Source organism: Grampus griseus, assembly GCF_964374135.1.
Source record: "Grampus griseus genome assembly, chromosome: 14".
In the NCBI taxonomy this organism is placed as follows: Eukaryota; Metazoa; Chordata; class Mammalia; order Artiodactyla; family Delphinidae; genus Grampus; species Grampus griseus.
The window spans coordinates 64,981,637-64,998,646 of record NC_139008.1 but is presented as its reverse complement, the minus strand read 5'-3'; the positions used below and the strand labels follow the sequence as shown (position 1 = coordinate 64,998,646).

General features: G+C 39.7%; 1 protein-coding gene across 1 annotated transcript in view; it reads left to right on the top strand.

Annotated features, from left to right (window-relative positions):
* The first annotated feature begins 226 nt into the window (after positions 1-226).
* TRPC4AP (transient receptor potential cation channel subfamily C member 4 associated protein) overlaps positions 227-17,010 on the top strand; it is a 76,911-nt gene continuing 60,127 nt past the window's right edge. The window contains exon 1 of the mRNA XM_082670735.1: positions 227-426. Coding sequence (XP_082526861.1) covers positions 259-426 — 168 coding nt within the window. The 5' untranslated portion in view covers positions 227-258. The remainder of the gene's footprint in view (positions 427-17,010) is intronic.

Here is a 17,010-nt window from a genome sequence, read left to right as displayed (position 1 = left end):
GGGGACCTCACTGAAATGCTGGACTGAGGGGCCAGAAGGACGAGTGGCGTAAGAAACGCCACATCGCTCTCTCGCACCTGCCCTCCTGAGAGCAAGACTACATTTCCCAGCAGTCCCCGCGGCGCGCACGGCCCCTTGCCACGCGGCTTGCGCCTCCGCCGTCGGCCTACTGGGGGCGCTGCGGCGACCCCTCCGCCGCCCCGTAGGAATCTCCGCGGCCCCGGGGCCGCTTGCTTCCTGTTTGTCGGACGAGGAGACATGGCGGCGGCGCCGGCGGCTGCTGGGTCTGGGGTCGGCCGAGGGCGACGGGCGGCGGCAACTGTGGCGGCTTGGGGCGGATGGGGCGGCCGGCCGCGGCCTGGTAACATTCTGCTGCAGCTGCGGCAGGGCCAGCTGACCGGCCGGGGCCTGGTCCGGGCCGTGCAGGTACGAAGCCGGCCCGGAGGGGCGGGGCGGGGTGGACCGGGCGGGAGCTGGCGGGGGGGCCGGGCAAGAGGCCTTTTCAGGCCGCCACTGTACGGGCCCGACCCCTCTAGGCTGGCCGCGGGGCCTTCCTGTGGGCTGTCGCGACGCTGTCAGCCGCGGCGGGGCAGTGGGCAGCGGCAGGCTAGAGGCTCCGGCTTAGGGGCCGAGCAGGGCTGGGCTGCATCGGGCATTGATGGCGTGTACGAGTCTTAGGCCCAGCTCCTAGATCCTCCCTTCCTTGCGCCACGTCTGCACGTCTGGGGGACCCTGGGCGAGTTTGCTGTAGCCTCTACGGGCCGCGAGTTTCTTCCCCGTGACTTGGGCGGTGGGTCATCACTGCAAACCCCAAACGGTTCCCAAGCCATCATAAATGTCATTCTCTCAGAGAGGCCTTTCCTCGACACAACCCTTCCTCTTCAAAAGTGGGTCCCCATTGTTATTCAGTTACAGCCCTGAATTCGTTCCGTCCACATTACTTTCTTAGTCTGTAATTACATATTTCTTTGTTGTCTGTCCTTTTTCTCGCGTGTGTCCCACGTTAGGCTGAGCTCCAGCGGGTGCAGGGACTGTATCTGGTTTGCCAGAGTAGAGCGTCATGATAAAGAGCTAGGGCTCTGGAGTCAGGCCTGGATTCAGAACCCTGCTCTCTCTTGCTTGGGCAAGTTACGTTTCTGTGCCTCAGTTTCCTGATTTGTGTAAAAGCGTTAAATGCATTTCTGGTGCACAGTAAAAAGCTGAAGAGTAATCAGTTAATATTAATGCTATACTTGGTATTTGGCTTAAATAGTGTCCAATATATGATTAGCATTTTTTTTTTTTTGAATGAATGAAGGACACTGCTTTAGGGTAAAGAGGGATGAATAAACCTAGGCTGCTCGCTCCTCTACTCCCCCCGCCCCCATGTTCCCAGAACTTACGTTGCAAACAGACCTGTAAAGCATTGGCTTAATTTAAGGATAGCTTTTGCGTAAAGAAACTTTTTAAGTAAATACAGGGATAGTAATAAAGTGACTGGTGGGAGTGGAGTGGGAATTGGGTAGATGAGGGAGAGCGTGAGAGTGAGACTTTTCACAGTATAACTTTATATATGAACTTAATTTTGAACCACTTCAATATTACTCATATGGTTAAAAGGACAGAATATAAGATAAAGACCAGGTGGTCTGTGTTTGTAGAGGGTTACAGATGAAGAAGCAGTTCTGGGTGAACAGTATTTTCCTGAACATCAGTTAACCATAGATGAGCAACTTTTTTCCCTTTGCATTCTTCTCTGTCTGCCTTAAGATTCTGGAAATACTTGCTCTATCCTTTAACCCAAAGACCCTTACTGAGCTGGGTATGTAGGAATGGGCAGAAAGGGAACTAACTCACCTTTACTGAGCACATATTTTGGATCAAGCATTGTGCAAGGTATACAGTGTCTTTATTTAATTCTCAATCTTTTGAACCAAGTGTCGGGACTCATCTCAACACAGATGAAGAAACTGAGGCTCAGAAAAATTAGGTAATTTGCTCTTAAGCACTCGTCTTGATAATCCTCTATGTTCTGAGGGCAATAGGGAGCCACGGAAGTTAACTTAATGAATGGGGAAATTTAGTACACTTAATTTGTTTCCAGTGCTGGGTGACTTGAAATGGGAGGAGACTGAAGAAGCTCACCAGATAGAAGGTGCTGGAATGTTCTTGAGCCTGATCTAGTCTGGTTATTGTGGTAATCAGTAGTTGTATACAGACAGGAATGGGAGCTATTTCAGAGGTTGAGATGGATGTACCTTCCCAAAACTATAGTGAAGATAAAGTGGGGAACTTAATCTTTCAGATGTGTCCTTTCTTAGTCACTTTCTTTGATCTCTTCCTTGCTACACCCCCACGTGCAGAATAAATTATATCCTCACAAGTATTTCCATAGCACAGTAAGCATATCCATTATGGCATGTGGTATACTTGGAAAGACCAGATGAAAATTTTTTTTCTTTATGTTGTAAACACATAAAATTTACCTTCTTAATCATTTTTAAGTGTGCAGTCAGTAGTGTCAAGTATTCACATTGTGAAACAGATCTCCAGAATTTTTTCATCTCGCAAATCTGAAACAACCCATTAAACAACTACTTTTTTCCCCTCCCCCAGCCCCTGGTAACCACCATTCTACTACTTTCTGTTTCCATGAACTTGATTACTTTAGATACGTCATATAAGTGGAATCATACATTGTCTTTTTGTGCCTGGCTTATTTCACTTAGCATAATATTCTCAAGGTTCATCCATGTTATAGCATGTAACAGGATTTCCTTGGAAAAGACCAGATTTTAAAGTAAGATGGACCTGGATTGAATCCTAGTTCTGTCACTTATAACTAGGTTATATTATTTAATCTCTCTGAACCTCAGTTTCATTATTTCTAAAATGGCTGCAGTAACATCTACCTCATAGGGCTGTTAGGAGGAGTGAAATAACGTATCTAAAAAGCTTGGCCAGTGTGTGGCACATAGTAAATGTTCAGTAAATAGTTGCCATCAGCTCATAGCCATCAGAGTGGGCTTCCTGAGAGACTGTGCCTTATTTTTCTTCGTGTCTGCAGAGCCTGAAACAGCGCCAGTCACTTGATCTTCAGGACTCAGGAAATTGTTTGACTTGAAATACTGTATGTGAGGGCTCTGTCCTCCTCTTCCTCAGTCCTGTCTCTTTGTATATCCCAAACAGTCCCATGGCTTTAAGGAGTTCTGGAGTCAGATTACCTAGGTTTGAGTTCCAGCTCTGGTACATACTTGCTGTGTGTCTTTGGACAAGTAGCTTAATCTCTTTGTGCCTCAGTTTCTTCTTTTTTTTTTTTTTCTTTTTGTGGTACGCGGGCCTCTCACTGTTGTGGCCTCTCCTGTTGCGGAGCACAGGCTCCGGACGCGCAGGCTCAGCGGCCATGGCTCATGGGCCCAGCCGCTCCGTGGCATGTGGGATCCTCCCGAACCGGGGCACGAACCCGTGTCCCCTGCATCGGCAGGCGGACTCCCAACCACTGCGCCACCAGGGAAGCCCTCTTCATTTTTAAAATAGAGATAATCATGGGACCTAACCTGCTAAAGCTGTGGTAAGGACCAAGAGCGTTTATACACATAAAGCACTTAAAATGGTGTCTAAAATATAGTAAGCATGCTATAAAGATTAGCAACTATCGTTTTTAGCAAAACTATATTCTGATAGATCCTAAATCTGTTATTTCCATCCTGGTTTCTCTCTTTAGCTCCAGTTGGATATATCCAGATACTTTCTCAGGGTCTCCACCTAGGCGTCTAATAGTCACCTCGAACTTAATATGGCAAATACAATTCCTAATTCCTCTTCCACCAAACCTGATCTTCCTCAAGTCCCAAACAGAACTTGAGAGAAGCCTGGGAGAAGACCCCAGGCCACATGATTTAGAATGGGCCTTGTCCTACTTGGATTTTTTTTTTTTCTTTTTTTTTTTTTTTTTTTTGCGGTACGCGGTCCTCTCACTGTTGTGGCCTCTCCCGTTGAGGGGCACAGGCTCCAGATGCACAGGCTCAGCTGCCATGGCTCACGGGCCCAGCCGCTCCGTGGCATGTGGGATCCTCCCGGACCGGGGCACGAACCCGTGTCCCCTGCATCGGCAGGCGGACTCCCCACCACTGCGCCACCAGGGAAGCCCCCTACTTGGATTTTAATGTTCCTTATTTTCATCTCTCCCTTTCAGTTTGACCTCTATCAAGGTAATAAAATATGCTGGTATGATGCTTTAGCATTTACAGAGCCTGTTCACATTTATCAGCACATTTGATCCCTAAAGCAAATCAGATCTTATAATCCCTTGCTTAAAACTCTCCAATGGCATCCCATTGCAGTTGGAATCAAATCCAGATTCCTTTCCAGGGGTGCACAAGACTCTGCACAATCAGTAGGAATTGAGGGAAAGGGATAGACTAGGCAAAGCAACTCACACAGGTCATGACCTACCGCACCTAGAGATACTACTTCAGTTTGGCAATCTGGTGAGAGGCTAGGTTTTGGCATCCTGTTTTTGTTTTGTTTTGTTTTGTTTTGTTTGCGGCATGTGGGATCTTCCCGGACCAGGGCACGAACCTGCGTCCCCTGCATCGACAGGCGGACTCCAACCACTGCGCCACCAGGGAAGCCCCTAGCATCCTGTTTTGTTTCCCAAATTTCCGGTCATTGCGTCCTTCGTGATTTTTGGCATATCTAAATTCTACTTGAGTGTTACTTCATATATATTTTTTTAGATTGACTCCTCTTTTTTTTTTTTTTTTAATTTCAGTTGGCACAATTGTTTTAACCTTGTTCTGAGCATTAACATTTGAAACCTAGCGGTTCAAGTTGAATACAGTCTCTTTGCCTGTCAAGGATAATTTGATATTGAAAACCCTGTAGATAGGATAAATTCTCATTAATTAGAAATATGAATAATATTTAAACAGTTTTTATATTCGCAAACCATAAAATTCATTCTTATATTAAAACAAATCCCATTAAAGTAGACACAAGCATTCATTGGTTAATGTTTGTTATCAGAATAATGTAAGTGTATTTAATCTTCATTAATTAAAGGTATTTAATTTTCATTAATTATTCTTTAAGAAGGGTATTTACTTGCACTTAATGCATTTTGAGGCATTAGATATCTTAGGACTAAACAAGTAAGATACACATTTTATGTTTATGGAATTCAGCCTTTAATTATTTAAAAAGAAAAGCAGTAAAGACAAAAATAAGTCAATGAAAACTGTAAATGTCTGGAAGTGTCACATTCACTAAACAGGTTGACAGCTTAGGCAGCATGATGTAAGAGATTATCACTCCTGTAAACTGTTAAACCACAAGTATTCCGAGAGAAGAAACCCATACAACATCTGCCAAAAATTCAACTTTGAAGATGCCTGGATGGTGGCTCTTTTCATCACGCTACTCAGCTGTTCACAAGGAAAACAAAATCCAGATGATTATTTTTATCTTATTTATTTATAAATTTATTTATTTTTGGCTGCATTGGGTCTTCGTTGCCGCATGTGGGCTTTCTGTAGTTGTGGCGAGTGGGGGCTACTCTACCTGCGGTGCGCGGGCTTCTCACTGCGGTGGCTTCTCTTGTTGCAGAGCGCAGGCTCTAGGCACGCGGGCTTCAGTAGTTGTGGCACGCGGGCTCTAGAGCGCAGGTTCAGTAGTTGTGGTGCACGGGCTTAGTTGCTCCGCAGCATGTGGGATCTTCCTGGACCAGGGCTCGAACCCATGTCCCCTGCATTGGCGGGCAGATACTTTTTAAAAAAATTTTAATTAATTAATTTTTATTTTTGGCTGTGTTGGGTCATTGCTGCACATGGGCTTTCTCTAGTTGTGGCGAGCGGGAGCTCTTCTTTCGTTGAGGTGCACAGACTTCTCATTGTGGTGACTTCTCTTGTTGAGGAGCACGGGCTCTAGGCACATGGGCTTCAGTAGTTGTGGCACACAGGCTCAGTAGTTGTGGCTCGCAGGCTCTAGAGTGCAGGCTTCAGTAGTTGTGGCTCATGGGCTTAGTTGCTCCACGGCATGTGGGATCTTCCTGGACCAGGGCTCGAACCCATGTCTCCTGCATTGGCAGGCAGATTCTTAACCACTGCGCCACCAAGGAAGCCCCAGCAGGCAGATTCTTAACCACTGCGCCACCAGGGAAGCCCCAGATGTTTATTTTTATTTTTATTTTTATTTTATTTTTTTAGATGTTTATTTTTAAATGAGTAAATGCCTTGTGAGACAAAAACTAGTAGTAGTAAAAGAAATTCCATGTGAAGTTGAATATTTTGAATACAATTTGGAGGATCTCTGGGTATCATGAACCTTGTAACAAATAACAGCAGTGCCCCCACTTTTCACCCCCAAGTTCCACCCTCCCCAGGCAACCACTGCCCACACTGTAGCTGTTTTCTTTTATAGAGGAAGAGTCCAGGAAACAGGAAAGCCAGCGTTCTAAATAACATGCTTATAAGGCTATTTCTTGACTTTACAGTTTTAGAGATTATCTATTTTCTTCCTCTTGTAGAGATTAGGATTTAATTCACAGCACCCTGTGCCACACATTTGGTCTCCATCATTCTCCTTATGTATTTATATCAGTTTTGACTGTTGGTGTTAAGTATTTACATTATGATGATAGTGATGAGATATAATTGTTTATAGCAGAGCCATATAGTATACAACAATTGTATTTGTTCTGTATAATTTGTTTTTCTTAGAGTTAAAAGCTGCCCTTTCTCCCCCTACTTTTTAAATTGAGACACAAATATAGTAGAATTCACCCTTTCAGTGTATAGTTCTACAAGTCTTGACAAGCACACACTGTTGTGTGGCCACCACTACAGTTAGGATTTAGAAATACCCTTGTAGTAGTCACCCCTTCCTCACTGCCCTCCTTTGGCAACTTCTTATCTGTTTTCTATTCTGTTAATGCCATTTTACTATCATAGAAATGGAATCATTCCATATGTAGCATTTTGAGTCTGGCTTCTTTCACTAGTATAATCATCCTTATAAAATTTGCTTTTCTTTTTGTTTACTTACAATTTACTCCCAAACTCTAAAACTCCTACTTTTTTTTTTTTTTTTTAAGAAATCTTTCTTGGAACCCTCTGTTCTGCAATTTGCACTAGTTATTTGCTAGAACAGCTGTATAGCTGAATTCTTGGGATTTCCCTTCACCAAATTCAGGGCATTTAATTTATTTTTCTCATGTTTTGGACCTCTGTTTTCTGAATCCTGTTTTCCTTTTTCTTGGAGTACATTCTCTAGTAACATCCTAAGAAAGCCTACATGGGAGGTAACTTTAAAGCTTGCGTGTCTGAAAATGTCGTTTATTCTTATACTTGAGTATTTAGTTTAGCTGGGTATAGAATTCTGAGTTGGAAGTTATTTTCCCTTAAATTTTTAATGGCATTATATTATTCCATTGTCTTTAAGTATTTGGTGTAGCTGTTGAGAGGTTCTGTTCTGATTCCCTGTCCTTTGTGCATGACCTATTTTCCCACTCCTCACTCCCTAAGCATTTTTAGGATCATCTCTCTTTCTGGTATTCTGAAATTTAACTATGATATGCATTGATGAAAGTCTTTCTTTTTATTCATTGTGGGAACACTTTGTGTAGATATACATTAAAATATATAACAACTATAATAAAGTCATATCTATCACCAGACATTAACTAACCCCCTCTGCAAAATGATTGCACTAAGTGTTCTCTTAGGATCTTCCTTTTTTTTTTTTTTTTTTTGTGGTACGCGGGCCTCTCACTGTTGTGGCCTCTCCCGTTGCGGAGCACAGGCTCTGGACGCGCAGGCTCAACGGCCATGGCTCACGGGCCCAGCCACTCTGCGGCATGTGGGATCTTCCTGGACCGGGGCATGAACTCGTGTCCCCTGCATCAGCAGGTGGACTCTCAACCACTGTGCCACCAGGGAAGCCCAGGACCTTCCTATTTTTGAAAGACATTTTCTCTCCTGTGAAGTTCGGGCTGTGATTGCTTTGGAGAGCTTCATGGAATAGGTGAGACTTGAGTTGTTTCTGAAGAATGAGTAGAATTTTAACAGTAGCAGAGGTATTTCTGACACTAAGAACACCACTGAGAAAGTCCTCATAACCAGCCATTAGAAGATGGAAGAGAAAGTGAAGTGCTCCTGTGGGACATAGGTGGGAGATAAGTTTAGATATTTGGGAATAGAGTGGGGAGGGTAACTAACTTTTATTGAGCATACACAGTTTGTCATTGTGCAGATACTTGGGTTTTTTTTTTTTTTAAGTTTATTGTTAAATATTTGACCTATGAAAAGCTGTAATAAGTAATGCCAGTGTGTTACAACAATAAACATGTACCCACGACCAAATTTGAGGAGTTACCAATACATTTAATGCCCCTTTCATGTCAGTCCCTCCCTGCCAGAGGTGCTTCTTTTGAGTAGATAACATATGCACATGTACAAAAGGGTTACAGAGAAAAATAAGTCTCCCTTGCAAACAGCCTATTACCACCTCTACTAGCACGCTCCAATTCTACTCCCAGAGGCAGCTATGGTTTTGATTTCTTGTGTATCTCTCTATCTAAGCTTCGGAAAGCAAATATGTCTCTATATGTTTGTTCTTACACAAGTGATACTATACACACTGTTGTGCATCCAGCTTTTTTCCCTTAAAATATATTTTAGAGATCCTTCCATAATCAGTACATACAGATTATTTTGTTTTAGGTGTTTACAAAACTTTTTGTGTTGAAATATACAAAAAAAATGCACAAAAAATAAAGAACAGCCCAATGCAACTTCCAACATTGCATTTAGTTGTACTAGTTTTCATGCTTTATGTAAATAGAATCAAACTGTGTACTGAGTCTGCCTTCTTTCAGTCAACATTGTGAAATTCATCCATGATGATGGGTGAAGCTGTAGTTCATTCATTTTCATTTCTGTATAGTATTCTGTGGTATTAAACCACAGTTAATTCATTGTACTTTTGATGAGTATTTGGGATCTTTCCAGTTTTTAGCTATCGTGAATAATGCTTATGTGAACATTCTTGTACATGTCTCTTGATGTGTATATGCACAATTTCTTTTGGGTATATACTTAGAAGTAGAATTGCTGGGTTATAGGATATACATAGGTTCAGCATCAGCAGCTGTTGCTGAACAGTTTCCCAAGTGGTTGTATTAATTTACAATCCCACCAGCAGTGTATATGAGTTGCTGTTGTTCCATGTTCTCGCTAACCTATGGTGCTGCCAGTCTTTTTAATTTTAGTCATTCTAGTGTGTGAGCAGTAGAATCTCATTATGGTTTTAGTTTGTGTTTCCCTCATGACTCATGAAGTTAAGCACCTTTTCAGAAGTTTACTGGCCATTTGGACATTCTCTCTTGTGGATTACCTGTTCAAATCTTTTGCACATTTTTCTGGTGGGGTTTTTCGTTCTTTTTTTTTTTTTAATTGATTTGAAGTTCTTTTTATTAGCTAGATAAGAGCCCTTTGTGGTGATGTTTTGCAGATAGCTTCTCTTATTTGGTGGCTTGCCTTTTTAGTCTCTAAAAAGATATTTTGATGAACAGAAGTGCTTTATTTTAATACGACTCATTGTATAACTATTTTCCTTTATGGTTAGTGCTTTTTGTATTCTGTTTAATAAATCTTTGCCTACCCTTCTATTTATCTTCTAGAAACTTTATTGTCTTGCCTTTTCCATTTAAACATACACTCCACTTGGAATTTATTTTTGGATGTGGTGTGAGCTTTTCAATAGAGATACCAAGTTGACCTGTTATTTATTGAAAAGTCTTTTTTGTCCGTCCAGTGCTCTGTAGTATTTGTTTTCACATCTGTTTCATGTCTGTTCTGTTTCTCTGGTCTGTCCATTTACCCTTACACTGAAATCACATTGTCCTATTTTCTGTAACTTTATGTGTGTTGATTTTGGTTATAGAATATTGAATCAGAAGAGTAGCTTCTCCTACTTATCTTCAAGATTTCTTTGGCTCTTCTAGCCCCTTTGCCATTTCCGTATACATTTTAGAATGAGCTTGTACATTTTTACAAAAAAATTTTGATTGGGATTGCCTTCAATCTATTCAGTACAACACATTCATTCTCTCTCTCCTGCCCTTACTCCTCTTTTTCTCTGATCTGGTCTCCCTTAATCTCTCTTGATAATGTCTTATGTATGTAGTTTTCTATATAGTGGTCTTGCATAACTTTTGTTAGATTTATTCCTTGGCATTTGACATGATTTGATGGTATCGTAAATAGTGTTTTTTAAATTGCGTCTTCTCACGATAGCTGTAAGATAAAAACAAGATTGATTTTTCTATTGCTTCAGCATTTATATTGCTCTATATTTTAATACTTTACCTTTAGGTTATTTTGGATTGTATATGTATACAGTCATCTGCGAATATCATATCTGCAAATGAAGCTTTTATCCTTTCCAATCTTACATCTTTTTTTTTTTTTCCTTGCCTAAATGTGCTGTTTGGGATGCTCCAGTACAGTGAATTGAATTGGCATGTTCCTGATCTAAGAGGGAGAGCCTTAAACATTTAACCATTAAGTATGATGTTTGCTGAAGATGTTCTGTAGATACTGTTATTAGTTCACTTCTTTTCTGAGTTTGAGTTTATGATGTTGAATTCTATCAGAATGCTTTTTCTGCATTGAGATGTTCATATAATTGTTTTCCTTGTGTTATTAATGTGAATTACATTGAGTACAATTTTCAAATATTAAACCAAATCTGAATTTCTGATTCAAAATTTCATCCTTTTTAGATTGCTAAATTTGATTCACTAATTTTTTTATTAGGATTTTTATCCTTCTGTGTTCATGAGTGAAAGTAGCCTATAATTTTCCTTTCACCGGGTTTTGGTATCAAGTTTATCCTGGCCACTAGTCATAGCTTTAGTTGGACCCCACGAATTTTGATCTGTAGTGTTTTCAGTGTCATTTATTTCAGAATATTTTCAAATTTCTACTTTGATTTCTTCTTTGACCTATGCATTTTTTAGAAGAGGTATTTCTTAATTTCCAAACATTGGAGTTTTATAATTATCCTTCTGTTACAGATTTTAGGCTGACTGCACTGCAGTCAGGGAACATAGTTTGTATTTCAGTTCATTTAAATATGTTGAATTTTGCTCCATGGCCTAGCAACTGGTCATTTTGTAAACGTTCTGTGTACTTGCAAAGAATGTGTAGTGAGTAGTTATTAGATGTAGTGTCAATTTCTGCAGTGAAGCCATCTGGGATTTTGATAGGAACTACAATGAATCAATATTGAGGGTATTGCCATATTAGAAATATTAAGTCTTCCAATCTTTGAACATGGATGACTTTCCATTTATTTAGGTTTTCTTTACTTCTTTAATTTCTTTCAATGATGTTTTGTAGTTTCATTGTACAAGTCTTGTATCCCTTTTGTTAAATTTATTCGTAAGTACTTTATTCTTTTTGATGATGTTATAAATGGGATTGCTTTCTCTTTTTTTGAGATTAATTTGTGCTTTTATTTGCCAGTATAAATACAGTAGCTGGCAATTTTTTTAATCTAAAAAGTACATTTCATATCACAGTCCAACACACACACATATATAATATGTATACATATATAAAAGTGAAACAAAATTTTGCCAAAAACGTCTACCCTGCGTGTTAATTCTTTTTAAGACTTTTTTTTTTAACCAAGGCTGAACTGCCCTGACACATCATAATCACCAAAGTTCCTAGTTCATCTTAGGGTTCACTATAATGAAGTGAATAGTGTTGCACGTTCTGTGGGTTTGGACAAAAGTATGGTGACATAAAATCATTATAATGTCATACAAAGTATTTTCACCACTCATAAAAACATCTGTACTCTGTGTATTCATCTCCCCTCTCCCCCCAAACTCCTGGCAACCATTGATCTTTTTATTGTCTCCATTGTTTTGCCTTTTCCAGTATGGCATATAGTTGGAATCTATTTTTCTTTTTTCCTTGAAGATAGGGGTTCAAAGCCCTAATGCCTATAAGACCACTCATGGCCCACCCATGCATAGACCAGACAGGCTCTAGGTGGCAAACTCCCCCACTAAATACTGTAGATTTCCTTCCAGTACTGAGCCCTGTCCCACTGGTCCTGCCTGGTAGCCACGTAAAAGTGCAGGGGGATACATATTGGGTATTTGTTCATAGGAAGGCCACAAGTTTTGTGCCCCTTGTCACAGTGAACCCAGGTTCCTGTTGGGTGTGTTGTAAACAGACGAGCCATTTCTTCAGACCCCTGCTCTGAGCACACCCATGGGATTGCTTTCTTATTTTCACTTTTGGATTCTTCATTGCAGGTGTATAGAAATTCACGTGATTTTTCTATATTGATTTCGTATCCTGCAATCTTGCTGAACTTATTTATTAGCTCTAATTGTGTGTGTGTGTGTGGGGGGTTCCTTAGTATATTCTGTATGCAAGATGATAGCATCTGTAAATATCATTTTACAAATTCCTTTTCAATCTGCATGCCCTTATTTCTTTTTCTTGCCTTGTTGCTCTGGCTAGAATCTCTAGTACAATGTTAAATAGAAGTGGTGAGGGTTAACGTATATGTCATTTTCTTGATCATTTTGGGAACTCATTCAGGCTTTCAGTTTTTTTAAAAGTAAAGTCCATACTTTATTCAGATATCCCCAATTTTTCTTTTCTTTTTTTACTTGAAGTATAGTTGATTTACAATATCATATTGTTTCAGGTGTACAACATAGTGATTCAGTATTTTTATGGATTATACTCCATTTAAAGTTACTCTAAAATAATGGCTATATTTCCCTGTGCTGTACAAAATATCCTTGTTGCTTATTTATTTTATACATAGTAGTTTGTATCTCTTATTGTCTCTCCCCTCTTTCCACTGGTAACCACTAGTTTGTTCTCAGTATCTGTGAGTCTGTTTCTGTTATATTCATTTGTTTTATTTTTTATTAAAAATTTTTTTTTATTGGAGTATAATTGCTTTGCAATGTTGTGTTAGTTTCCGCTGTACAGTGAAGTGAATCAGCTATATGTATACATATATCCCCTCCCTCTTGGACCTCCCACCCCCACCCCGAACCCATCCATCTAGGTCATCAGAGAGCACTGAGCTGAGCTCCCTGTGCTACAGCAGGTTCCCACTAGCTATCTGTTTTACACATGATAGTGTATTTATGTCAAGCCTAATCTCCCAATTCATCCTGCCTCCCCTTCCCCCCCCATGTCCACACATCTGTTCTCTAGGTCAACCTTTCTATTCCTGCCCTGCAAATAGGTTCATCTGTACCATTTTCCTAGATTCCATATATATGTGTTTTACTCTTTCTGATTTACTTCACTCTGTATGACAGACTCTAGGTCCATCCACATCTCTACAAATGACCCAATTTCATTTCTTTTTATGGCTGAGTAATATTCTGTTATATATGTGTACCACATCTTCTTCACCCATTCATCTTTCAATGGACATTTAGGTTGTTTCATGTCCTGGCTATTGTAAATAGTGCTGCAGTAAACATTGGGTTACGTGTGTCTTTCTGAATTATGGTTTTCTCAGGGTATATGCCCAGTAGTGGGATTGCTGGGTCATATGGTAGTTCTATTTTTAGTTTTTTAAGGAACTTCCATACTGTTCTCCACAGTGGCTATATCAATTTACATTCCCACTAACGGTGCAAGAGGGTTCCCTTTCTCTGCACCCTCTCCAGCATTTATTGTTTGTAGATTTTTTGATGGGCCATTCTGACCAGTGTGAGGTGATACCTCATTGTAGTCTTGATTTACATTTCTCTAATAGTGATTTTGAGCATCTTTTAATGTGCCTCTTGGCCATCTGTATGCCTTCTTTGCTGAAATGTCTATTTAGGTCTTCTGCCCATTTTTTGATTGGGTTGTTTGTTTGTTTTTTTTGATACTGAGCTGCATGAGCTGTTTGTATATTTTGGAGGTTAATCCTTTGTCTGTTGCTTCGTTTGCAAATATTTTCTCCCATTCTGTGAGTTGTCTTTTCGTCTTGTTTATGGTTTCCTTTGCTGTGCAAAAGCTTTTAAGTTTAATTAGGTCCCATTTGCTTATCTTTGTTTTTATTTTCATTACTCTAGGAGGTAGATCATAAAAGATCTTGCTGTGTTTTACATCAGTGAGTGTTTTTCCTATGTTTTCCTCTAAGAGTTTTATAGTGTCTGGTCCTACATTTAGGTCTTTAATCCATTTTGTGTTTATTTTTGTGTATGGTGTTAGGGAGTATTCTAATTTCATTCTTTTACATGTAGTTGTCCATTGTATATTCTTGCCTCCTTTGTCATAGATTAGGTGACCATACATGTGTGGGTTTATCTCTGGGCTTTCTATCCTGTACCATTGATCTATATTTGTTTTTGTGCCAGTACCATACTGTCTTGATTACTGTAGCTTTGTAGTATAGTCTGAAGTTGGGGAGCCTGATTCCTTCAGCTCCATTTTTCTTTCTGAAGATTGCTTCGGCTATTCGGGGTCTTTTTTGTGTTTCCATGCAAATTGTATGATTTTTTGTCCTAATTCTGTGAAAAGTGCCATTGGTAATTTGATAGGGATTGCATTGAATCTGTAGATTCCTTTGGTTAGTATAGTCATTTTCACAATATTGATTCTTCCAATCCAGGAACATGGTATATCTCTCCATTTGTTTGTGTCATCTTTGATTTCTTTCATCAGTGTTTTATAGTTTTCTGAGTACAGGTCTTTTGCCTCCTTAGGTAGGTTTATTTCTAGGTATTTTATTCTTTTTGTTGCAGTGGTAAATGGGAGTGTTTCCTTAATTTGTCTTTCTGATCTTTTGTTGTTAGTGTATAGGAATGCAAAATATTTCTCTGCATTAATTTTGTATTCTGCAACCTTACCAAATTCATTGATTAGTTCTAATAGTTTTCTGGTGACATCTTTATGATTTTCTATGGATGGTATCATGTCATCTGCAAACAGTGACAGTTTTACTTTTTCTTTTCCAATTTGTATTCTTTTATTTCTTTTTCCTTTCTGATTCCTGTGGCTAGGACTTCCAACTGTGTTGAATAATAGTGGCCAGAGTGGACATCCATGTCTTGTTCCTGATCTTAGATGAAATGCTTTCAGTTTTTCACCCACACCATCACCAGAATGATGTTTGCTGTGGGTTTGTCGTATATTGCCTTTATTATGTTGAGGTAGGTTCCCTCTATGACCACTTTCTGGAGAGTTTTTATCATAAATGGGTGTTGAATTTTGTCAGAATCTTTTTCTGCATCTGTTGAGGTGATCATATGCTTTTTTCCTTTAATTTTTAATATGGTGTATCACATTGTTTTGCACATGTTGAAGAATCCTTGCATCCTTGGGATAAATCCCACTTGATCATGGTGTATGATCTTTTTATATATATGTATATAAATTTATTTATTTGTTTATTTATTGGCTGCGTTGGGTCTTCATTGCTGTGTGTGGGCTTTCTCTAGTTGCAGTGAGTGGAGGCTACTCTTCATGCAGTGCGTGGGCTTCTGATTCTGATGGCTTCTCTTGTTACAGAGCATGGGCTCTGGGTGTGCGGGCTTCAGTAGTTGTGGCACTCAGGCTCAGTAGTTGTGGCTTGCAGGCTCTAGAGTGCAGGCTCAGTAGTTGTGGCGCGTGGGCTTAGTTGCTCCGCGACATGTGGGTTGTTCCCAGACCAGGGCTCGATCCCATGTCCCCTGCATTGGCAGGTGGATTCTTAACCACTGCGCCACCAGGGAAGTCCAGTGTATGATCTTTTTAATGTGTTGTTGGTTTCGTTTTGCTGGTATTTTGTTGAGGATTCTTGCATCTATGTTCATCAGTGATATTGGTCTGTAATTTTCTTTTTTTGTGATATCTTTGTCTGATTTTGGTATCAGGGTGATGGTGGCCTCATAGAACGAGTTTGGGAGTATTCCTCCATCTGCAGTTTTTTGGAAGAGTTTGAGAAGGATAGGTGTTAACTCTTCTCTAAATGTTTGATAGAATTCACCTCTGAAGCCATCTGGTCCTGAACTTTTGTCCATACTTTATTCAGATTTCCGCAGTTTTTCTTTTTCTTTTTTTAATTGAAGTGTAGTTGATTTACAGTATCATATTGTTTCAGGTGTACAACATAGTGATTCAGTATTTTTACGGATTATACTCTGTTTAAAGTGACTGTAAAATAATGGCTATATTTCCCTGTTCTATACAAAATATCCTTGTTGCTTATTTATTTTATACATAGTAGTTTGTATCTCTTATTGCCCCTCCCCTCTTTCCACTGGTAACCACTAGTTCACAGTATCTCAGCCTGTTTCTGTTTTGTTATATTCGTTCATTTTATTTTTTAGATTCCACATATGAGTGATAATATACAGTATTTGTCTTTCTCTGTCTGACTTAGTTCACTAAGCATAATACCTTCTAGGTCCTTTCATCCTTTTTTATTGCTGAGTATGTTGTATATTGATTTTGTATCCTGCAACCTTGTATTCTGTTGTATATATATATACCACATCTTCTTTATCCATTCGTCTGTTGATGGACGCTTAGGCTGCTTCCATTTCTTGGCTATTGTAAATAGTGCTGCTATGAACATTGGGGTGCATGTTTCTTTTTGAATTACTATTTTCGTTTTCCTCAGATATACAGCCAATAGTGGAATTGTTGTATCATGCAGTAATTCTGTTTTCAGTTTTTTGAGGAATCTCTATACTGTTCTCTGTACTGGCTGAAACAATTTACATTCTCACCAACAGTGTTCTAGGGTTCCCTTTTCTCCACATCCTCCTGTGAACTGATATCTTACTGTGGTTTTGTATTGCATTTCTCTGATGATTAGCAATGTTGAGCATCTTTTCATGTGCCTCTTGGCCGTGTTTAGTCTTCTTTGAAAAAAATGTCTATTTAGGTCTTCCACCCATTTTTAAATTGGGTTGTTTATATTTTTTTTCTCTATTCTCTTAAAGTATAGTTGACTTACAATGTTAAGCTAGTTTCTGCTAATTGGGTTGTTTGTATTTTTGAT